This window comes from Falco cherrug, chromosome 2 (assembly GCF_023634085.1).
Source record: "Falco cherrug isolate bFalChe1 chromosome 2, bFalChe1.pri, whole genome shotgun sequence".
NCBI classification, from domain to species: Eukaryota; Metazoa; Chordata; class Aves; order Falconiformes; family Falconidae; genus Falco; species Falco cherrug.
The window spans coordinates 31926344-31951061 of record NC_073698.1 but is presented as its reverse complement, the minus strand read 5'-3'; the positions used below and the strand labels follow the sequence as shown (position 1 = coordinate 31951061).

Here is a 24718-nt window from a genome sequence, read left to right as displayed (position 1 = left end):
TTCAGGAGGGGGAGTGCGAAAGCAGCTGGGTGGGCATCTAGCAGCAGGCCAGGGTGAATCCAAAAGCTGTTGAATAGATCTGTCTAAAAGAAACTTTAAATTTACTGGTTCACATTAAGTATTGGCCAGACAGAATTTCAGTTCAGCATCTGCCTAAAGCTTGCAGACAAACTTTTTCTATTGTAGAGCTTTTGAGAGAATGATTTCATACTTTACCACTTTTTCTAATTTCCAAAACCTGACACAGGTAATGATTTGCAACATTCATTTACTACCTATACATTATTTGCAGAATTACAGAGAAGCAATAATCTTTACATGGAAAAATATAATATTAAAAATCTTACATACAAGGACAAAACAGCAACAAAAGGCTGGTCACAAAATTAACATCTAGTCTTTCCGTCAGCAGTTAAAATTAAAACTCCTTTAGGGCGAGTTTTCAATAATGATATTAAAGTCTTCTTTTTCTTTTTTTTTACCCCCCCCCCATAAAGGAGACACACATTAAAAATAGTAATGTCTAAAACAACATTATTTAATTCTTAGTCAGGCACCTGAAGGTTTGGCTTTGAGCATCTTCTGAAATCAGCAGTCAGAGGAATCCAGTTTCACAGAGGCACCAGTGATGGAGTTTCTGAAAGTGTTCTCCGAGCTGCGATCCGCAGACATTTGGGGCAGCCTCCAGAGTTGAAGCACGCTTTGTGAAAGCATGTTTTGCACTCTGTTTATATGTACAAGCAGTTTAAGATTCAGGAAAAAAATAAAGTAAAAAATGAATCAATAGCTGTGTTCCCTGAAGGATGTTCTACCTAGTTCACTCAAGTATAAAAGTAAACAGCAGCAGTGCAAAAGTAAACAGCAGCAGTGCAAAAGTAAACAGCAGCAGTGCAAAAGTAAACAGCAGCAGTGCAAAAGTAAACAGCAGCAGTGCAAAAGTAAACAGCAGCAGTGCAAAAGTAAACAGCAGCAGTGCAAAAGTAAACAGCAGCAGTGCAAAAGTAAACAGCAGCAGTGCAAAAGTAAACAGCAGCAGTGCAAAAGTAAACAGCAGCAGTGCAAAAGTAAACAGCAGCAGTGCAAAAGTAAACAGCAGCAGTGCAAAAGTAAACAGCAGCAGTGCAAAAGTAAACAGCAGCAGTGCAAAAGTAAACAGCAGCAGTGCAAAAGTAAACAGCAGCAGTGCAAAAGTAAACAGCAGCAGTGCAAAAGTAAACAGCAGCAGTGCAAAAGTAAACAGCAGCAGTGCAAAAGTAAACAGCAGCAGTGCAAAAGTAAACAGCAGCAGTGCAAAAGTAAACAGCAGCAGTGCAAAAGTAAACAGCAGCAGTGCAAAAGTAAACAGCAGCAGTGCAAAAGTAAACAGCAGCAGTGCAAAAGTAAACAGCAGCAGTGCAAAAGTAAACAGCAGCAGTGCAAAAGTAAACAGCAGCAGTGCAAAAGTAAACAGCAGCAGTGCAAAAGTAAACAGCAGCAGTGCAAAAGTAAACAGCAGCAGTGCAAAAGTAAACAGCAGCAGTGCAAAAGTAAACAGCAGCAGTGCAAGGCCAGGACAACAACCTCTGTAATAACTAAGACTAAACATTTTGGTAAGATTCACAGAATATACAATGAATGTTGGCAAGATATATAGCAGCAGCATAGCACCCTCCCAGGCACAGACCCAAAAAATAGCCCACCCCTGCAGCCATAACTATGTTCAGGCAAGTCCCTGGTTTTGCTCTCTGAACTCACTGATGCAAGACAGCTGCCACAAGTTGGTTTTCAAAGACACATGCCATCCCTGGCTGTCCAATACATATGCGAATTTTCAAATATACATGCTTTCAGTGAAGCAAGTTCCCAATGTTTTCCTAAAATAAGTCTGAACAGTTTTACACACCAACATCGCCTCCAAGGAAATAAGAAAAATGTCTGGTCTGGAACATACCTGTGCACCTTTTGCATTTGGCAGTCTGATAAGGGAAGAGCAGATCTGCACTCTGACAGAATTCACAGATAAACCCCTTCGCTTGACAGAGCTACAAGGATAGCAAGAGAGTTGATTTACTTTTAAGCTAAGAAAAAAAAAATTAGGAATGTCAGCAGGGATATTCCTCACACTAGCAGCTGCAAGGACTAAGAGCCCTGGCTTTTCTTTACCTCACAGCCATCCACATGGGAGGTGGAGCTCTTCAGAATATCTTTAAGAAGGGGCAGTAACTGTCCTCGTTTGATCTTCACGAGGTCATCCAGTGAGAAGAGTTGCAGCTCCTCTGTCAGATGGCTGGGGACCTGTTCAAATTCTTTCAGTACTCTGTGAACAGAAAGAAAACATAAATCAAGTTACAAAAAGTTGTTTTTCAAGTATATTTGAAGAATAATCCTCTTTCACTTCTCTGGTCACCCAGGGATCATACAAGGCAAGTCCATACTAAATCCTACCTCCCCTTCCAATCTGAGATCACATTAACAAAAAGTGGAGGGTTTGGGATTTAGAATAAATGTCTGCTTTAAATGTGCTTTCCTCACCATGTGCAGTTATCCCAGCAATTCCTAAATAATGTGTAAAGGGCTCCCTCCTACCTCAGAAACACTAGGTAAAATCCCATAGAATATCTAATGTGATACTCTAGAGTTATTTGCTTCTTCCCTCCCCTCCCTCCCCACACCCCCAAAAAAAAGAACCTTGAGGGTTTTTATACTGCATAGGTCACTATTGGGTAAAACTATGCTTGTACTGAGCAGGTGAATGCTGAAAACATAGCTGTTATTTTTAAAATATCACCAATGTAGAAGGTACAGTGAGGATCTTAATGCTTATTTCTGTAATGGAATCACAGCTGGCTGTCCAGAATAGAGACATTAAAATCTGTTTCTATTTTGTTTTGGTGAATAACATGTAATTGGTGCGTAAAAGAGGTCAACGTCAAAGAGAAAACAGAATCTACTTTTAAAGGTTATTTTGCTTATGTTTGTTTTCAACAAAGCCAGCAATTCTGCAGTGAAGGTTTTATCACTCACATGTTTACCTATTATGCCCACAGTTTGGGAAGGTGAATACCAAAAATCTTTAATTTGTAGCTGCAAGCAAGTTCGTGCTTTGGTATTTATCACTTTTGGTTACTACTTTCATCTGAGCATATTTATAAAATAATCTGAATTGAGCCCAAATATCTGGAAGAAATCTTTAAAGCCTCAAGGAACACATTTGTTAATTTCTTTAATATTTTTTTAAAAAGACAAATAGTCTCAGAGATATATGTAAGTACCTTTGACCTGTTAAGAATGAGTCAGAACATGAGAGACAGAACGAAAAAACATACACCTAACAAAAAATCATTCAACATTTAAAACCGAATGTCTCAATATGTTACAACAAACAGAAAGCTACCACACAAAACTACCACCTATTCTTCACTCAACATTTGCAGTGCAATAGAAGGAAGGGGTTTTTAATGAAGATTTTTTTCTAATGATCGTATTAGCTCATATAAAACTGTACTCAAACATCTCTAGAGAAGAAGGCTCTATAAGCACCTTAGGTACATTTTAATAAGCCATTTTTCATGCATGATGATGGCCCATACCTTTCACCAAACCTGCAGGTTTTCAAAAGCTTTTTTAAATGAAAAAGCTGTTCTTGTGTCTCCTAAAATATGAAGGGGAAAAACAGAACAAATTTTAAATGAAAAGCAATTTGCATTTATATATTCAAATAGAGGAACACCACTATTTGAGTCAGTAACCCTTGTCAGTACATCAAGCCACACCTACAAATGGAAACTTCACACTCAGCACAGAATTAAACAAATGGATTTTCTAATGCACGGAAGGTCCAGGAAGGCAAAAGCTACTTTTATTCACTGACAAGGGAAGCAATTCCTAATGCTACAAATGGCTCTGTGTCAGCACATCAAGATTGCTAGACCCAAACCTGTGTAAGAACAGGTCAGTGTCTCCTTAGCCAAGAAGGGAGTGTATGGCAACTTGTAATCTTCAGCACAGCACCCTTGCTCAAGTTGTACGAGGCACAGCCCTTAGATGAGCCACGAGTGTTTTCTCTACTGGCCAAAAAAATTAAGCAGTCATTCAAAATTTCTGGAGCTTTCCAACAGCCAACTGCCAAGCAGAGGCAAATTTTTAATGCAGGAACCCAGCTCCCCTCCATGAACTAAAACTGGAAACCAGTAAGGAAATGGCTCCCAAAGACAAGGTGAGAAATGAGAGCTCTGGCATAGGTTGGAAACTTCTCCCTCCTCCCCCTTCAGCTGAGGGGAGAGAGAGAGCAAGTCCCAGAAGCAGTGATGGGCCAAGTCTCAGTGTGGAGAAGCCAACTCTACTTCCTTCACACACACAGAGCAAAGGACAACCTGTCCTAAGTTCTTCCTGAAAATCTCAGACCTGCAAATTCCAAAAAAAACCCCAAAAACCCAGGTCACACTTACCCTCACCCTGTCCATTTCTTTACTTTTTGTGTAGAGGGCTTTGTTAATACAAGACACATTGAAAATTGGGTGCTGCCATATGCTGTCCAGTAGGTGTTTGGAGAAGTTGCATACATAGTATTTTTTGAAGTCCCACTTCAACAGTATTCGGGCAGGAATGGACGACTGGGCATAGCTGTGGCAGCAGTCACAAAAGTATTTCCCCAGGTAGTCACAATAGCGGAGTCTCCTGATATATTCTGCAAGTAGATGGCAATGAAATTATGAATATTTATAAGACTTACGGGACATACATCTTCTCTGTATGCCTATTCTGTCCAAGTAACTCGAATCTACTGGAGTGAAGGGCATGGAATTTTTCTGTTTGGTTGGTTGGTTTTGTGGGGTCTTGGTTTTTTGTTTGTGGGTTTGGGGTTTTTTTTGTATTGGGTGGGGTTTTTTTTTGTCTGTTTGTTGTTTTTTGTTAAATAGGAGGTTTTATTATTGTGGTAAACACATGCACAAGGTCTGTACTTTGCATTAGAAGAGAAAGGTTTCCCCATTTCCACATTTGTGAAACTGAACTGGTGATATCACCATGAGATCTTAAAGAAACCATTCTTGCTTTACCCACAAAAGAGACACAACACAAATCACACAACAAAATACTTCCACCAAATGAAAAGACAAGCTGATCTTGGAGTCACATTTGCAGAATACTTTTTTCATATAGAAAGGTTTGGTGTTTTTCCCAACTATCTCAGCATCTCAGGTTTGCTCGAATTAATGTGCCATCACAGACTGCTGATACTTTACAGGCCATCACAAATTCTGCTCTTTGGCGAGCAGACCCAGAACAAGTCTTGAAAGCCACTTCAAAGATTTCTTAGGTAAGGTCTGGCTGTCAGACCTGTAAATCATCATGCTTTCAAGCAGTTCTCACAAAGCATCACAAATAAAACACAAGCAGGATTTTGTGATCAAGATCTAAAGAAAAAAGTTCTAAAAAGACAACCCAAAAGAGGAAAACCACACATTCCCTAAGCTTGCATAAAGCTTCCACAAAGTAAAAAGAGACTTTAGGAAATGTGTAAATTGGCACAGAAAAGAATTACTGAAAGAAACCATTGAAAGATGTAAAGCCAGCACTTTCTAGCCTGGAAGCTTGATTTTTCTGTTTTGCTTTTCGTGTTTTGCTGTTGACTCTCATGAATTTTATTGTGTATGAGAATGACATCTATCATGTATTGTATTCTGTCTGCGGTGAGAAATTACAGTGTCAAGATCCCACTGCTTGTTTTATTATTGCAAGCACACCCATGAATGAGATTTTCCTTCTAGCTCAGACAATTTTACAGTTGTGGTAGACCTATGTTGGTGAAGATTACAGCCTGATTACTAATAATGGATTTATTAGGTTTGTTTTTTCCTTTTGGTAATACTTACTGCTTTCTATCGGGGTTCCACAACCAACACACGTAAAGTTCTGGGCAGCCACCGCTGCATCTCTCCTGCATACAGAGGCAAACAGTTACACCTTCCAGCATCCAAAACACAGTTCAGTTAACATTCTCCCAAACTGCAAGACAGCTACACTGGCACCAGTGAAAATATCCAAGTTAGGAGCAGACTCCTACACCTCCACATGAAGAAGGAGGTTCTGGACAGAAATGCAGATTATTATTTTAGTGGGAGTCTCTAAGCTATTCTGTGGATGATAAATCGATTACTGCTTCTAAGTATGGATTGTTGCAAAAATTAGATTATTTTCCATTTCTTAAGGTGGCATCAATATCAAGAGGGAGGGGGAAGAGGGAAATCCATACCTGAAACTGAAAAAGCAACATAGGGAATAAGCCCGTTTGCCTACTGTGTGCATTTAACAGCACTTCATGCAGAGTGAGATAGTAGTTTCCCAAAATACGACATGTTTTCTCCCTCCTTTCTGAAAACCTACTACCCATAAAGTATCAGCAGGTAAGCGGGGAAACTCTTTAAGAATATTCTCCAGGGAGTCCAGCTAAGCACGCTGCCACCATAACACCAAACAGTATGTGTATTATCACATGTAAAAGTGCACATGCCATGTTAACCAGGATGTACCAACAGAGGGGAAAGGATGCCATCTGCTTTCTAGCAAAACCGGTGGCAGACACTGCAGAAGGCTGTGCCATGTACTAACTCTAACCTCAGGTTCTGTTAAATCACCCAGGCTCCTCCCATCAAATTCAGCAGGTTTTAGACAAATCCCCATGCTGTACTAAACAATACTCAGATCTCTTACACTTACTTAACTGAAGGGTGAATATTAAATATAATCTGTGATCTTGGTGGAGCCCAGCCAGAAGACCCTCTTAATTTGGATATGATCTTTATTTCTTCAGCCAGATTCAAACTGGACTCAAACACTCTTGGAATCTCTTCTTTCAGCACAGACTATTGGAAAAGACAAACCCATGAAGATGAACAAGCCCAACAGCTGGGCATATGTTAAATGCTATGAAACATCTCCCTCTATACTCCAGGATTTTGAAGTTCAGTTCTCACCTGTATGTAGTGCCCCCTCGGTAAAACTCCCTCCCATCAGTCCCAGAAGAAAGTACATCATGATTGTTCACAATTGTACATCTTAAACATGCTAAAAATTGCTAAAGAGAGAAGAATTTTTTTTAAAAAAACAATCTAAAGTGAACTAATGAACTGTAAGTACTTGTCTGTATTTATTTTTTTCTTCTTTTTTTTTTTTTAATGCAGCTTCCCCCTTCCCGTAACAGTGAAGCAGCTGCAGTGAGACAATGATTATTTGGGGAACTGAATAAAGAGCCCGCTGTTTTCAGCTCAGACTCACCCTCTGCTTAGATGAGCTCAGGCAACCAGACAGTTGAACTGCAGAGTCTGTCTGCAACCAGTGTTTTCTGAAAGCTCTGCACAACTCCTGGGCTGTTGCTTCAGCAGAATTGCTGCCTGGTTCAAAAGATGATCTGAAAGTTAAGCAATACAGACAGTGAAAAATAGCAGCATGTCATCAGCAGCTCCATTGCTTCTTCAGCATCCCTGAAAAGTTTTCTCCCATCCCTTCATTCCTATCCCCTTGCTTTGATACACCCAGCTCCTCAGAGCCACAGCCATCACCCTCCAGCCAGACTCGGCAAAAGAGAAGGGCTCTGCTAAGCCAAGTGCCACAGACATTTGCTGTCAAGCAGCATTCCTTTCCCTTCCTTGGGAGGACCAAATTTACCACTCCCACACCTTTCTGCGCCCCAGCCAGAAGAGTCACCAGAAAGCTGGTCCAGCAGAAAAGGTAGTGCCACCAGGCTATTATAGTAAAGATACACAGCAATACCTTTCATCTGGTGTGACTGAGAGATTTTCAAGATCTTCAAGTTCTGCAATAAAGCAGAAAATTTTATCAAGCCATCTAAGAAACAAAGCTTCTGTTACTCAGCACTATTTTACATCTATCTTCTGTGCTACCATGGGGTCAGTTTCAAATATATTCATCTTTACAACACCCTTACTGGATGTAGGAAATAACCTCATCCCTGGTTGAAAAAACAGGCATAAGGAGTCTTATCTCCTCTGCATATCCACTGATGAAGAGTACTCCCTACAGATATGCATCATATCATCACCATCAGCCTCCCTTCAAGAGCAGGAGAATTGGTAAGGAGAGACTCATACCAGCTAGTCCAGGTCAAGCCAGGAGGCACTACACATAAATAATGACATACATAACCAACAGAGCATGTATTAATTTTTTTGGACACTGACAGATATTTGGACCAGAAACACACCAGTTAATGCTATAAAAGTTAGTAACTGGTGAGATTAAGAAGTGTGGGCTTTAATTCCACTAATTCTTCATTCTGCATATATAGGCAAAATATGATTATGCAGGTAAGTGTGTTCACATTGGTACCATTCGTTTTGGCCATGCATATTGTTCTCAAGACAAATGCTTCCCCATTCACACATATCAAAACTACTCTTGCTACTAGAAACGCAGTTTGGGGCTAGTTCTTCATTAAATTAGGGAAACAGGAGGTGAAAAAATAAGTGAATCTCTAAAACCAAAGGGAGCAATAAAAAAGCCTTTGTTAACAGAAAAAAATAAGATAAAAGTTGCCCAGGCTACTTTTAAGGGTTTCTATTTCCATATATGTAAAAGAAACTCACGATGTCCTGAAGAGAAGCTAAGCACTGGCGACTACAAGGGGACAGAGATACTCTCTCTAGTCCTGAAGCAGTGAGGGCTGCCTAAGACCTAATCCACCTCTTAATTAGGAAGTGATCATGCCCTAAATTCTCTCAAACAATGCTGCTATAGTTGGCTGAGGTTGTGCCCGTTTCACACTTTGCTCACCCACATTCATTGGATTTAATCCTTAGACAATTTCAGTCCCTGTGTTGGGTTTGCATGGCAAGGTGTTGGTAGCAGGGGGCTGCAGGGGTGGCTTCTGTGAGAAGATGCTAGAAGCTATCCCCATGTCCAACAGAGCCAGTGCCAGCTGGCTCCGAGATGGACCCACCGCTGGCCGAGGCCGAGCCCATCAGTGATGGCGGTAGCACCTCTGGGACAGCGTATTTCAGAGCAGCCGCCCCGCAGCCGCCATGGCAGGCAGGAGGGGCAGGGGGCTCCAGGCCCGGAGCAGAGGTTCCCCCCAGCCCGCGGTGAAGCCCACGCTGAGGCAGGCTGTCCCCCTCAGCCCGGGGAGGCCCACGGAGGAGCAGATCCCCACCGGCAGCCCCTGGAGGCCCCACGCCGGAGCAGGTGGGTGCCCGAGGGAGGCTGTGACCCGTGGGCAGCCCACGCTGGAGCAGCTCCTGGCAGGGCCTGTGGCCCCGCGGGGAGAGGAGCCCGGGCTGGGGCAGGTTTGCTGGCGGGGCTGGGGACCCCGGGGGGGCCCAGGCTGGAGCCGGCTGTGCCTGAAGGACGGCACCCGTGGGGGGACCCGGCTGGGGCAGGGGAGGGGTGTGAGGAGCCGCCCCTGAGGGGAAGGAGCGGCAGAGGCAGCCTGTGAGGGACTGACCCCAGCCACATTCCCGGCCCCGGCGCTGCTGGGAGCGGGGAGAGGGAGCGGGAGTGAAGTTGGGCCTGGGGACAAGGGAGGGGTGGGCGGAAGGTGGTTTAAGGTTTGGTTTCATTTCTCATTATCCTAGTCTGACTTGACTGGTAATAAAATAAACTAATTTCCCCAAGTCGATCTGGTTTTGCCCGTGACAGTCACTGCTAAGCAATCTCTTCAGGCCCTTATCTTCACACAAAAGCCTTTTGTTATATTTTCTCTCCCCTGTGCAACTGAGGAGGGGAACGATAGAGTGGCTTTGGTGGGTACCTAGCATCCAGCCAGAGTCAATCCACCACACCCTCAAACCAGCAAAGATAGTATTTTGTAGAAAGGAAATCCTGCACCAGTCTGCTATTTCTGCATGTGTTCTAACCAGGAGTCATGCATACATTGCTCTTTCCATTTTCTTATGTTATTTCTCCTGCAATAGCACCTACTAAGTCAACAGATTTTCTAAATGATGCAATAGATTCATTCAGCTGAACAATGGAGCTGTTTCTGCAGTTACAATCTCAAAGTCTTACCAATAATTACATATTCATCATCTGATTCACTGTTGCAACGAAATCTGGTAACCTCATGATGTGATGGTAGATACATCGGGGAGCTGACAGTCAGCAGAGCACAGCCTGTCCAGAACAAAGACAACATCAGTTAAACTTTTCCAGCATGTATAGAGTAGCTGCAATTATATTTTTCTTTGCTTATCAGAACTTAAGCACACAGCCTGTATTTACAGAGCAATTTTATTTATTTATACACACACACACAGAGCCAGTTGTTCTTGGGAGTCTGTCACATAGCATGTCCCCCTTTAGTTTCTTGGGAAGAAGCTTCTAGAAACTAAACCAAAAAAGCTTTTGACTATCAGTGGTCTCTCACCTTCTCATGTGCAAGCACATCATTCATTTTCCCCCAAAAGTTATGGCATTTAGACTTTATACTTAAGTTTCATTGCTAAGATCCATATTACTCAAGAGACTAAAATCTACTTAGAAATGCATGTGCTGACTCAAGCATTACAGTGCCAGGAGCATTTATTATCTTGCCTCAAACTATACGTGAATGAATATTCCGGGCAGTTTCACTCAAATCAACTGTGTGACCTGATCTGCATAGTGCAGAAGTAAGCACAGAAGGACAGAGCCAAGCTTCAAATCCTGCAAATAAGGAGAGAAAACCAGCCACTACAGGCATGCTTCATGGACAGTTGTGCTTGCCATGTGGCACTTCAACCGTACACTTTCTTTTTCATGTTAAAAAAACAGATTACATAACACACAGATGTGAGCATTCAAAAGAAAGAGTCAAACCCACAGAGAAAGTATTTGTGGCATAACAATCCTCAGGGAACACAGCTCTTGAGAGACTCAAAGAAGGTAACAGAGGATTTGTTTCCAAGCAATGCCCAAATTAACTTAATATTTTCTTGCCCAAAAATAAACAGCAAAGGCTGTCAGACAAGAATGCATTATAGACTAAGTAACTTGCCTTCATAACCACTGTCTGAAGAGGCAACAGAAGAATCAGACTTCTTCACCCCAGGGTAAGAAGACAACTCTGAATCAGTGTGATAGCTGCCATCTGATCCACTTGTTTCCTCCACACCCCAGGACTCCGCTTGTTGGCTTAGGATGTTACATTTCATTTTTTCTAGCGATGCTATAATCATATCGGCAACAAAAAAGTGTGCGTTTTCCTGGACACAAGATTGGAATGCTCATTAGTACACAGTACATTTGATATTTACTTAAGAAGTGAAACACATAACTTTTCCCCATGTTTTCTTTTACTGAGTTGAAAAAGTATAAGGCTATCTCACTTTTCATTTAAACACCAAAAAAACACCCCAAGGGCAATTCAGAAACAACATGCCCAGATAATTGTCTCACCCTTGATTAAAGCACACAATTTACTTTTATCTTACCCATCTATTAGATAAAAAGGAACTTGATTACATGCCTAATTGATAAATATGTATGCATTTTAGGGACTTAGTCCTCTAGTTACACTGCATTATTTAGTATGCAAGTGTGAATCTGTGTAATCTATTTAATAGGATTTAATTTCAAGTCAGTGTGTACAAGCAGTTTTGCATGCATGCTAACTTGGATGGGGCCAGAAATGGCAAGTTTTGAAGGGACTGCAGACCTTCAGGTGACGGGTAGTACAGAAGCTAGTAAAATACTTTGATGTGTTAAGAGTCAATGCAGTGAAGTAGGGACTATGAAGTGCGATAGCTTACACTGTCAACTGAAGGCTGCATAGAAAGTCTCTGATAAGGGTAAGCAGGAACCTAGCTCCGCTGGGGTTCATACTGCCTTAAATAAAAGGTAGCCGTCGCAAAGCTTCACCATAGCATTTTGCTGCCAGACAACCTCTCCCCATGGTGTCCCTTACCATCTTGCCTACCCAAGGTCACCTCTTCTCCAGGAAAAAGAATTTGTAAAGCCAACTCTGACATCACTGAGCCATCCTGACAAACCTTGGGCTCCCTGACCCGATGCCACTGCTGTATCCCTTGCTTCCTGTGGTCTAACAGAGCATCCCACCAGTCCATCTACGCTATTTCTGCTAGCCTGGGCACAGCTTCGCAGCCCAGGCTCAGCTCAAAAGTGGATGGATGGAAACCCAAAGATGGTTAGGACACTCACTCCCTTTCCTCTCAACCGCAAGTGTTCACTTTATGCAAAGCTAAACCTCTGTCTAAAAAAAACACATCAGTATCTAATCCTAGAGATTCTGAGAGCAGAATAATTAAAGCTTTACAAAAAATGGCTTATGCTCAGAAAATTGTACCACTGAATGTCAGTTTTCATGACATCCCCTACAACCTCTATGGGAAGCACAAAGACAGACATCAGTGTTTAAAAATAGCTAAATCTTAAGAAGCACAACAGACATCGCTGCTTTCTTATTGTCCGCAGCCAAATGCATTTAGAAGAGATTAATCTCAACATTAGAGAGAGCCCACAAGTCCCTGTGGGTGTCTGAAGAGACTTTTATCTTTTTCCTAACACTGATTAACATCACTTGCTTGGTGCATAGTTTCTCCAGAGACAACTTTCAGTGAACTTCAGGACACACCATTAGCAAAGGAAAGAATTAAACAGCCTTTCTCCTCTTGGGAAATAAAGATGACATCTCCTACTGTGAAAATTCAAAAAGCCTGTGTGGCACTGGTTAACCCCAAGTTAGTGGCAGGACACAGCGTATCAGCATGTCCTGCTGATAAAAGCAATTATGAGTGTATCAGAGAGTTGCATTGCAAGAAAGATGGAACAGGATACAGGCACTCCTGTAGTCAGCATGACTATCAATCAGCTTTCAGCTCTGACTCCTGATAGGTCTGTCACCCTAGGAAGCAGTCTCAACTCAGCTGTGACACACCAACCTTCTCACTTCTCTTCCTTTGCACTTGCATCAGTGGAAAGTCCCTCTAGATTATCTGGCCCATCTCCTTCCTGGCACACAACCACAACTCTCAGACTTGCTGACACTACATGCATCTTAGTTTTCAGTCTCCCAAGTTTCAAAAAGATTACTTCACAACCTAAAAGTGTTTGGGGACTTTTTGTTTGTTTTTTAAAGGCAGCCTCACTCATAAAGGACTGAGCTCTTAATATCTTTTAACCTGTAATCACATTAGCCCACAATCAGCTGCACAAGAGAAGTAGCTGATGTTATCTTGCCTCACTCAACAGTTCTCAGACTGTGGTTTCTAATCCAGGTATCTACTTGCTGGTCCCCTGGTGATGGAAAGCAAGTTACTTCATTTTTTTGTTCCCACATTACAGACAGAGAAACATCATCTCCTTTCACAAAAAGCAACATGACAAACTAGTTCACAAGCATGGTGTTTTTTGGTTTTGTTTTAAAATGCACCTTGTAGATGCTGAGTTTCAAATCCAATGCAGAACTTGCCACTCCAGTAAAACCAGTGCTATGCCAAAAGATGATGACCTCTTGGGCCCAGGACACGGGACCACATGCACATTGACAGTTAAGCAAAAAAAAAATAAAAAAATTATCATTTTCTAGGCATTTCTAAAGCTTTTTCGTATTAAATCCTACTCACTGCAACAACTAATTATAATATTAACCTCTTTTCCAATTGTCAGAAAAGATTAACATTTAGCACACAGGGTTATGTGTGACAACATTATCTTCCCATCTTCACCTCTGTTTATAAGCTCAAATGAGCTGCTTATTTGGCAACATTCCTAAGACCCTTTGGGCCCATTATGCAAATTGGAAACCATGAGAAACTGCTTAAATTACTGAAGATGTTACAGTTACTGTGCTGTAAAAGGATTACAACATGAATAACAAGCAAGCAATCTCACATGCTCATCATAAGCACACACAAAAAACCCCCAACATCTCCCTGTCTCCTGATAGTAAAAGCATGAGGCAAATCCCATCCACCACACACACATAGCTGCAACAAATTCTATGTAACATATTCTGATATAACTTTAAAGTAGCTCTAATAAGTTTGGTCTCAAGGAATGTGTGGGAAAATGATGTAATGAAAAATGGAGATGTATAGTGTTCTAAAATATTTCCATTATTTTAAGATAATTAAAATAATGAACAGACTAAGAGTAAAAATAAAAAAAATATGCATTTTAGGTTTGTAGGTGCACCCACAGAGGGGAAGAGGAGGGAAAATACAGCATTTGCAAAGATTAGTCCATCCATCAGAAAGTTCTGTTATTGAGAAATGCCTCCTCTTGTTTGGTTTTGCCACTATAAAATGGAAAAAAGATTATGACTTTGTTGTCCTCACCTTCTCCACATCTTCTGGAAGCATGCAGATGTCCTGCAATGAACGATTCCAGGGTATAGCACTTATGTTCAAAGGAAAAGTAGAACCTGTGGGTTTAACAAGAACTTGTGTTAGTTATTTCTTTCTCTGTAGCTCCCGGGATGTGTGCAGTGTGATTTCCAGAAAGCAAAGTAAACTTTCTTTCCCCAAACTGAACACTTGGGGCTGGAAAGAGAAATGTGGGGAACATGTTAGCGTTTGAACTACTCTGGCAACCTGAAGCACAAGTATCAACTACTAGGGAAACACAGTAAAAATGACAAGTGGTGACAGTACCACTGCGCTCCCAACACCAGCCCTCTCCCAGCTACATCTTGAGCTGCTGGGGACAATAACAGCCAGAACCTCAGGCGGGGATTACAGTGATGCTCTGCAGTTTGCAATACAGTCACCTAACACTGCTCTCTGTTTATGCACAACTGCTGAAAGAAAAAGAAATCTCACTGCTGTCTGGGCATGCAGAGAGATGCATCGGCCTCAAAAGATTCCCTGAATTACTACTGGTATTGTGCGACTACAGCAAGTTTGAAAAAAACCAACATTGCCATTATGTTTTCATACCTCAAGAAAACCTCCCTCCTCTTTCCAAATGCAAACCATACTGCATAGTAATATGTACAACTGGAGCAGACGCATTAGCCACAGTACTCCCTGCTTCTTGGAACAGCAGTTCTGTTTTCCTGGCATTCATCGCTGAGTATGATGAGCATGTGAAACAAATTTCATCTTCCTTCCCTGTTAAGAACTTTTCACTATGCAGCAGAGCATGCATCTGGTTTTCTATAGATATACCATGGATTGCTTTTTTTATATAAATATCTATATAGTCACAACCTTCTTCCCCAGAAAATTGAAGGTATGAAATCATGCCCTCATTTTTTGTTTTCAATGCACTCACAGCCACTGCTACAAGAAATTTGCTGGAAGGATGATGAAGATTATATATAATGTATACAGACATACACTATAATGACATAGGAAAGGAAATTACTTAAGTTGGTTTTTTTGAAACACTGGTGTCTACTACCTCTCCTCTGACCTTATAACCAACCAATTTCTGTTTCACTGTGGTGATGTTTACAGGATAAAGTAGACCATATCTAAATGCTACCACCACACATGCCATGTAAAGCCATTGCAGGTAACATGGCTTAATCAAAGGCTCTTTGTAATAAAAAAAAATTGTCACTCCTAAATTTGTTTAAAAGTCAACAGAAAGGATAAAGAGGTCCCACAAAATGTGAGAATAATTTTTCCCCAACTAAAGGATGCTGAATCTCAGGCCTAGTTTAGATTCTTTATATTGCTTTATTTGTAGAAACCATGTTATGCTGCCCTGAGCATTGGTGACATCAGGCTGGAAAGTCAATACTGTGCTTGAGCGTAGTGACACTGCCATAGTGGGTTTGTACAGAATTCTTAATTGTGCGTATCATGGAGGAAAATTGGAAAGACTGACAATCTGACTTTTCAAAGCAGATTTAATCACCCAGTTAGGTTATTTTCATGCCTATTTGATAAGTCATCTTACTGGGTAAGCAGTGTATGGAGGGTACAGGTAACTGCTAAAGGCTCTACAGCTGGGTAACAGCCTACGTTCTCATCAGTTAAGATAACAAACATTACTCTCTGAACTAAAAATAATAAGCAGAAATAAGGAAATGGGAAAATTATTCCTTTCTCTTTAAAATATAAGATGCAACTAATCTTAAATATAATTTTGAAATCTAATGGGAGCTTTCTCTTTTGCTTACCTCTTGCATCCCACTTGCATCTTTAAGTGAAAAGAATGCAAAGTGGGAAGAAGCCCAGGGAAGGAGCTCAGCTTATCCAGCAATGGGATGGAACTGTGGGTCTAACACAAAAAATTATTTGGTTGCCCTTCTGCTCCTCCGCACTGTTGCCGGGAGGCTGCTGGGGCTAGGGAAAGAGTCCTCAAGAGCCACAGAAGGAAGTGACATTGATGTACACAGAGGTTAAAAGCAAGAACTGCCAGTGACACACTGACCACAACAAAGCTCCGAGAAGATACTCCATTCAGTCACAGGTTCTTCATTAACAATGACGTAGCCTTTTCAGAAGGTTACACGAGGCCACCTTCATATTTAAAAGTATTAGCAAAGCCTAACAGGAGCCTCACAGGACCAAAAGAAACCCCGCTGAAAAAATGTTATTTTGATTTAAGTAATCTTATGTCACTTCCTTATGCCTTGTGCATCCCTCACCAACTCTCCTGCGAGGAACAAAAGTGAGAAACCACCACCTCTGAGACAGCAATGGAAAGGATGGCATGTAATCCCTGCCTTCAAATTAGGCATTCTTTTTCAGTTTGACATTTGTTTTTCCCATCCTCATAGCCCTGCACAACACAGGGGAGAAGGAGACCTCCCCGCCAACCACAGGCTACCCAGCAGCAAGTTAAATGGCTGGAAGCCACAAGGAAAGAAGAAACGCAGAAATTTTCACTTTGTACAGAACAGACTAAAGTCTAACGCAGACAGAGCCTACCACGTTGCACGGTGCCCAACAGGATCCTGGCTCCTGCAAAGAGTATTTGTTAGCAAAATCAAGGACGCTACTTCTTCAGTCATCTGGCTGCTGTACTCCTCCATTTGCTTTCCGGAGAGCCAGGAGCATTACCAACCCAACGCAAGCACATCCTACTCGTGCCAGAGGATGGGAGTCACTCATGATTTATCGGCTCTGACACCTATGCCTCACAGTCCCAGCTGACACGAAGAACCCGGGTTGCGTTCGAGGCAGCCACCCAAACCTGTGTGGCTGGCCCCAACCGCTGGGCACCATTTCCTCCTCCCTGATGGCACCTCTCAAACACGCAGGGCCAACAAAACACCCAGCAGAAGGCAACAGCCACAACTGTCACCATGCTGCTGACGACAGCCTGTCCCAGATGACAACGTTGTTATTATTAAGAGTGCCCAGTCCTGCAATGTCATGTCCCTATTTGAGAGCTCGCTGCCAGCTTGAGGCCTTGGAGGAGCTGGGAAGGGCCAGAGCTTGGAAGCGGAGATCAACGAAGCATCACCATTAGGACTAATATTGACCAAAGGGAGAAGAAAGAAAGACCACAAAACAAAAACAAAAAACCCCAAACAACCAAACCAAAAATCTCCCCCCAAAACAACAACCCACAAACCCAACACCAAGACACCAAGCACACAAAAAACAGCCTTTGCTGTTTTTACTTATAACGCAAAGGCAGCCTCAGGACTCCCTGCTCTTTGCATTCTTTCCAGCAGAAAAATCAGGCCTCAGCTGCACCATCTGAGTTGCACCAAGGCTCAGTATAGAGTAAGATTAAGTCCTTAGATACCGAAAATAACCTTTATAAATAACATAAAAATGCTTCCTCTGGCTGCAGCAAAGGCTGGTCGTACCAGCATTAGGTATGAAACACAAGGGGGTTATTCTGCTGTCCCGGCCGAGGGCAGGTGCCCTGGCCTGCAGCCCAGGAAGGCCGGCAGCCTCACGGAGGCACACGCAGCCCCCAGGTCGCAGCAGCTGCTCCACCAGCCATCTTGGAGGCACCACGCTGAACATCCCCACCGAACAGGTCCTTGCCTACAGGCCTGTGCTGCCCTGAGCCCCCTGCCACCGAAGGGACAGGAGGCACACTTCGCTAGCAGTAGCAGCCCTCAGCCTGTGTCTCTTCACAAAGAGAATGTGGGATATCTATGTGGTCGCAAACTACTCAGAAGCAAAAAAAAAAAAAAAGAGATCCTGATCTGTATCAGATGGGGCTACGTCTCTCTGAGATGGTGGGTGCACCTGGAAAGGGGAAGAGGGAAGAATAGTCCCACTCTGGCACAAGCCAACACAGTCAAAATGATAATGGATGTTAAAGCCCTGCCTTCAAAATCCCAGAGGACTCCCTCTCCTCTGGCTCATGTCAGACACCAGGAGATGTCCCAGGGAGTATGCGCACACCAGTGAATCGCTACCAAACGCCCAGATTTACATTATCTGCTTTTGGGAAAAGGATGATGATGAAGACAAGACGAAGCTGGTGAAAGCCTCATCCAGTGGATGTTCTACATTGCTCACAGCTCAGTGGTTTTTATTTTACCAAAGGCTGACTATGACAAAAGCTTTTCTGCGTAATGAAACAGACTACTACTGCAAGCATGAGTGTCTCCTGTTTCATCAAGTCCAGCCCTCTGGTTGTCCTTTGTTTTTAAGCTTTCACTTTCTGCCCTCTCTCCTGTTTTCAATGACAGCATTTGTCTAATTCACAACTGCCATAAACAAGGCCCATTTAAATTACAGTTGTCTTTCCTAGCACAGAAATCATAAAACAAAAATGGACCTGTAAAGTTACCTGTTCGATTGACTGGCTCTGACTGGGCAAGTCCACTGGGAGAACTGCTGTCACTGTTGCTGACAGGAGCAGGCTCCAAAGCATCAGGGTATTTCAACAGATCTGCTGGCTTACCAGCAACTGAATTGGAAAGAAACCTTGTGAAAGTCAAGTCTTGTTTGGGGGAGGTATAACATTCTTTTCCAGAATGCACAACAGCTGATGTGACAGTGCCTCCTGTTAACGTCACCTGGGTAAAGCAGTCCCGCTTCAGAGGGGATGCGTCTGAAGGAGAGAAACCATTCAAAGAGGAAGCTGCAGGATCCCCATCAGAGTAACGGGGACAAAAGAAAGTATCCAGCGAAGGTTTAGAGGAATCATAGCACGTGTTGTCCCAGCATGCCCGGTGCCTTGTAAACCGAATGTCTGTTTGTGTACAGGCAGGGTTGTGGTGTGCAGAATCGCTGTCGCTGTCATCATGGCTGTCCCCAGCACTGCTTTCTTCCCACTGTTCCACGTCACTGTCCAGATGCTCAGCTCCCTGCATTGTGGTCTGCTCTGGCACAAAAGAGGGCTTCAAACCAGATGCATTTAAAACAGACATGAGAATGTCTTTGATAGCTTCAGCACTGTTTGGGTATGATCCAAAACTTCCAGCATGTCCAATCACTGCTGGCCTTGAATATTCATCTGTTCAGAAGAGAGAATAAACTAAGAAGTTAGGAAATGGCACTAAGAAAAGGTTAATTTACAACGTGAATAAGATGCACATTCTTTCTGACACAGGTAAGAAGACAGGATAGAGCTGAATTCATGCACCACTGTTGCCTCTTCCTGCAAGAAAGCTCTTGCTTTCTGCAGTCAGGAAGCCATTCTGTCATTGATAAGGCTAGGTAATAAACCAACACTAAAGTATGATGCTGCTAGCCAAATGCAATTAGTTAAGACTTTGATGGTAACCGATTGTCAATGTGCTTGAAAACATCATTGTTCTACAAAACTGGATGAGGTACAGTTACTGGTACAGGTTCTGTTGCCAGTAAAAGAGAAGGTCACATTATACCAAGACATATGGAGGATCAATACAGCAGGAAGAAAAAAAAATACACACTTAGCAATAAAAGCTCACGTGCTTGCATGCTTCAGTTCAGTCGCTCCTCCTGAGGAAAAGGCTAAAGTAACTTTCAGTTCATTACTCATAGGGGTGGCAACATTTACGTGAACCCATAAAGAAAATTAGCTCTGTCATAGCAACTTTGCTATGCCTCTGAAGGAATCAAAAATATTGCCTGCCAAGGTCCTATATGATCTACTGCAAAACTGTAGTTCAACAGAAAACAGAAAAACTGCTTTTAGTGACAAACATAGCAACATTAGTGTGATGTAGAAGTGTGCACCACAACCAGTAGCTATTCAACAATAAACTGAAGTCCTATACCTTGAACAAAAAGCCTTGCAGGAACTGCCATCAGCCAAGCAATGGAGAGATTAGACACAAAGTCTATGTTCAAGAATAAATTATCAAACACATCACAACAATGAAGTTAACAACTGTCTACTTTGGGGAAGATAAGTTGGTTGTAAAATTCTATAAACAATCAAGATTTCCTTCCAGAGCAAATAACTCTTAGTTAGGACCACGAGGAATGTCAAACAAGGCTGATGAAAAAAAAGCAGCAAGTCTTGCAGACTGCAGACTTTTCTCAGAGGTTGCTCTCCTTCAACATATCTCAATGGAAAATGGTAAACCTCTCCACCAAGTCACTCACCTGGAAGCCAGCATGCACTCACACTGCATGATAAGAAAGTGTACTAATGAAGGGATCAAAACCTCCAACAAAAACCTCCAACATACTCTGGAAAAGCAAGTCTATATAAAGAGCAGTACTCATGAAGAAAAAGCTAAAAATAATTATTAAGAACATCACATATAAGCTATACTGCAAGAGCTGCTAGCAGTGCTGTCAGTAAAGCCAAGTCAAAATTAGCTAAGAGTTCATCAGTGATTGGGACCAGCCACCTGCCACTTACCAGAACAAAGCTCTTGCAGAAACAGTAGCAATACTGCACATTTTACTGGCTGCACTTGCAAAGAAACACCTTGCTGACACAGCCAGTCATGGCACTATACAGACAGGAATGGGAAAAGAAAAGCTAGCTCACTTTCAAACAAACTTATTTTGATCTTTTCAGGAAAATAAAGCAATCTGGTAACTGCTGACATTTCAATTGCACAGGACCACCTTAACCTGGGCTGTAAACAGCATCCTTTCTGTGTAAGACAAAACAAAACATTTAGTCTTAATGTCTTTGACTCTTCTGCTCTGCTGTCCTACTGCAAATCCCATCATGACAGCCTTTCTATCCCCTTACCCTTCATCATCTCCCACTACTCCAGCATCATATGGAGTATCTCTAGCACTAATCCTATAACCATGCTGACTGCCTCTGCCAAATACTTTTTCTTAGTGCAACGTAAGAGAAAAAAGAACAAGCTTTAAACATTTTAACTCATGCTTCTGCTCTGCCAAACTTAAAAAAAGCAAACAACACAACAACAAAAAAACCCACCAAAACCTGCATTTTAAGCTACTACCAGAAATAGGTTAGTTCCAATTAAAAAACCCAATAATCTCAAATTTGGTTTTGCAACTGACACTCATGTGAGTAATTATGGTAATCTGTTAAAATCTGAGAAACTATTTCTTGAATGAACAAGGAGTTAACCTGCCAAGAATCATGACGTATTTTACTCTGAAGCACTTAAAATGCCAATATAACTAAAATGGCCAAGCTACCATTAAAAAGGTAAGAAAACACCATACCTTCAAACTGTATAACATACTTTGGTGCTTCCTGTCTTCAAAGCCAGTAAGCAAGGCTCCCTCTCTAACCAGACGATACTTGTTTAGTACACACAAACTTTGATAGCTTTTGCTAGCACTACAAGCATCAGCAAAGCTCCCCAGAGGGAGGCATTTTAGAACAAATTGGCATACCTGAGAGAACGGAGATTTGAGGTGTCGGAGCAAGGCAGCTAATCCTTGCTGAGGGATTTGAAGAATATGCTGATTCAGTAAAAGCCACCTTTAGGCTTTCGTGGTTTAACTAGAACAAGAACACACAGGCAGACATTTGGTTATAAAACAGCAGTACTCTGGTAATGATACCGCCAGTCTCACAGTCATTCCATCAGGAAGAACACCCTGCTAAGGCCTGCTGACAGTCACCTAACCACTGCCTGTATTTCTGGTTGTCTGAAAATCTCCACAGAAGCACGCACCACCTGAACAGCACTGGCATCTCTACATCTCTCATTTCACTCCAGAAGGCAGGTGCGCAAAAGAAATTCTCAGCGATAGGAGACTTAAACATGTGCATAAGGCACATACAAGATAAAATGCTGAATCACATATCTATATATCTATCAAAACAAAAGCAACGAAGTGGAAAAGAATTCAAGAAAACATCAATCTGTAGCTGGAAGTATGGGCCTGTTTGGATGTGTATAGGCTGTGAGCTAAATCTATGAGGCCCTGACTTCACAAGCACCTGATTCATGTGCTGCTTGATCTCCCAACTGTATCAGCTGGGAGCAAGTGAGGTCACATAATCATGTCAGCCTAATTTGATAGACTATAGTACCTGTGGTTCACGTCAGCAACGTGGCTGACCCAGCATGAAGCAAGAAGCAACACAAATAGATAATCTCAGCCTGGCACACAGCCTGCCAATGCAAGCTGACAAAAATTGTGAATGCATTTGAACTGACTGAGCAGGTTTATACCAGATCAGCAATTTCACTTTGTGTGGTCATGACGCTTCCCATTTGGTATTTCTAAACCCAAAGCTGGATTTACCATATTGTCAAACCAGCATAAGCTGAACCAGGGCATGCAGTTTAGTGCAGATACTGAGGGACAAGGGGCTAATTCCAACAAGGGACTAAGATACAGTCAGGACAACAAAGCAACAGGTCTCTTCCCCGAGCTCACAAATTCCTTGTGAGGGTCACACATTTATCTCCCACTCCCCCAGGTATGTCACAGACCTGCAGAGCACATGACAGAAACCACGGAAATCAAAGGGGTGCCCTGCTCTGATGGGCGCATCATTAAAAAATAGTTAACCAAGCTGTACCCCATGCCTTCTCCCCACTCACAGACATCACTGCAATGTCTCCACACAGAGGCATCCCCTTGCCCTCCCCTGCACCCTACGATCCCATACAAAGAGAACAGAGTTAAAAGGTGTGCTCTCCTCTGCCACCCTGCATGGAGCTCCACATTCCCCACATTGTCCTGTGGGAGAGTGGGGTGACTCAGAAAGCAGATCTAATCCAGATAATCTTCAGACTCATGGAAAGCAGAAGAAACTAAAAGCCACAAAGAATTTCCCTTTTAACTAAAGAATAACATTTCAGCCAAAAATAGTATGCTGAATTTTAAATATTTAGTGTTTGATCATGCCAGTGCTTGGAAAAATACTCTTTTCAGTATAGGACAGTGCTTTTTTTTTTTTTCCCCTTCACACTAATTTTGAGAAATCGTTATGTAGGTAGGCTTTACACATATAAATATCATATTATCAACATTACTGGATAAAGTAGTTCTTACAGGAATGCTTTTTTCTTAATTATTAAAAAAAAAAAGTATCAGCAGTTAGCAGACTCTACCTTTTAGGAAGCAAGTATCACAACGGCCTGACACCAGGGTGAGTGTAAGTACTTTTATCAGTAAGCATAAACATTAGGAGTGCTAAGTTTTAAGACTTTATTATTTTTTTTTTTAAACAACCCTCCCATCTCTTAGATCTTATCAGAAGAAACGGGTGTTCTGAGAATTCTGATAAAAGACTTCCATTTACTTTCAAGATGTTATGATTTCAACTGTATCACAAACTGGGAAAGAGCTCCTTTAGTATTTAACTATCAAACTAAAAAAAACAACACAAAACCCCCACAACCACAAAAAAGCAGTGAAAGAGCACATGTAAGGAAATACAACAGAGGTGCATGAAAAGCACCACAACGCGCTGCCACAACCAATAACACACTTGACGGTTTGTCATCTTTCATAGCATAAATGCCTTTCCCCCTCAATATACCGTGACTGTACTTCCAAAATTAACTCCATAATGTAACCTTTAAAAATAAAGCATTTACCACAACCACTGACAACTAAAAGCTGCTTTTAGAGGGAAGTTCTCCTGGCTAACGAACACACCGAGCCAGCCTTCGGGTGCCTTGGGTGCCTCACCTGCTCAGGGTGGGGGTGCCTGAAGACTTCTGCTCTGCTGTAGCTGGCTACAGCTACCGCATGGAGAGACATGGTGGGGCAGCATGCATTTTTTGTTGCTGTGATGTACCTGGAAGCAATAGAGAAAGAATTACAGTCACCACCACTCTAACCGCGATTCTCCATGTATTTTGCAGACTCCGCATTTAATATCCTGAACTGTTTTCGGTCTTGACTCTGCATGCCTCTAAGCTTACCGAAAAGCAGAGCTCAGCAATAATGGAGATCTGTATTAAAAAGAGCCTAATTCAGAGGTTTTCTTAAAAACAACTCAAGGGGAAAATGCCCACCACAGACATGACAGGCACGTACCGATCGGCTGTAGCCCGCAGCTTGTGGCAAAATGACGAAGAGACGGAGCGGACCGGGCAGCGGCGATGCCCCCGCGCTGCGGCCCTGAGGCGGCTCTGCCCCCGGTGCCGGCGGTCAATAAGACCCGGCGCCGCTCCCCGAGCACCGTGCGGGGCAGCCGCGTAGCGCCCCGCGCCCGAGCCCCCCGCCTGCAGGCCAGCTTTGGAAAGCGCTTAATCCGCAGCGAGACACCGACCCCCCCCGCCCGAACGCGTCCCGCCCCAGCAGCGCACCCCGCAAGGCACCGACTGCCGCCCGGCCGCGACTCCCCGTCCCCACCTGCAGCCGCTGCGCCCGGCTCCTCTGGTCGGCGAGCACCGCGCCCGCCCGCCGGCGCACAGCGCAGGCCCCGCCCACTGCCGCGGCGGCCGCCGGCCCTCCGGCTGCGGGGGAGCGGAGCAGCGCCCCGGGGCGGGGCGGCCCAGCGGGAGGGCGGCCCGGCCGGC

General features: G+C 42.9%; 1 protein-coding gene across 4 annotated transcripts; it reads right to left on the bottom strand.

Moving 5' to 3' along the window:
* Positions 1-251: 251 nt before the first annotated feature.
* On the bottom strand, positions 252-24718 carry RUBCNL (rubicon like autophagy enhancer). Of its 4 annotated transcripts, none has more exons than XM_055702479.1 (16): positions 24552-24718; positions 23883-23991; positions 21624-21732; positions 18646-19314; positions 14268-14353; positions 10967-11174; positions 10000-10104; positions 7750-7792; positions 7255-7387; positions 6697-6842; positions 5853-5917; positions 4428-4666; positions 3570-3631; positions 2143-2296; positions 1931-2021; positions 252-724 (listed from the first exon to the last, which is right to left on the bottom strand). In XM_055702479.1, the coding sequence occupies exons 2-16, from the start codon at positions 23952-23954 to the stop codon at positions 612-614; spliced, it is 2295 nt and encodes a 764-aa protein (XP_055558454.1). In that variant the 5' UTR covers positions 23955-23991; positions 24552-24718; the 3' UTR covers positions 252-611. The 4 variants fall into 4 exon arrangements, with proteins under 4 accessions (XP_055558454.1, XP_055558452.1, XP_027671350.1 ...); XM_055702477.1 differs by lacking the exon at positions 24552-24718 and adding an exon at positions 24506-24543; XM_027815549.2 differs by lacking the exon at positions 24552-24718 and adding an exon at positions 24234-24438.

Excerpts from the sequence above, each read along its gene's own strand:
- RUBCNL (XM_055702479.1), bottom strand. The coding sequence starts at position 23,954 with ATGTCTCTCCATGCGGTAGCTGTAGCCAGCTACAGCAGAGCAGAAGTC. Across the intron at positions 19,315-21,623 it reads TCAAATCTCCGTTCTCTCAG|ATGAATATTCAAGGCCAGCA; the intron begins GTATGCCAATTT and ends TCTTCTGAACAG. Across the intron at positions 11,175-14,267 it reads TTCCAGAAGATGTGGAGAAG|GAAAACGCACACTTTTTTGT; the intron begins GTGAGGACAACA and ends TCTTGTGTCCAG.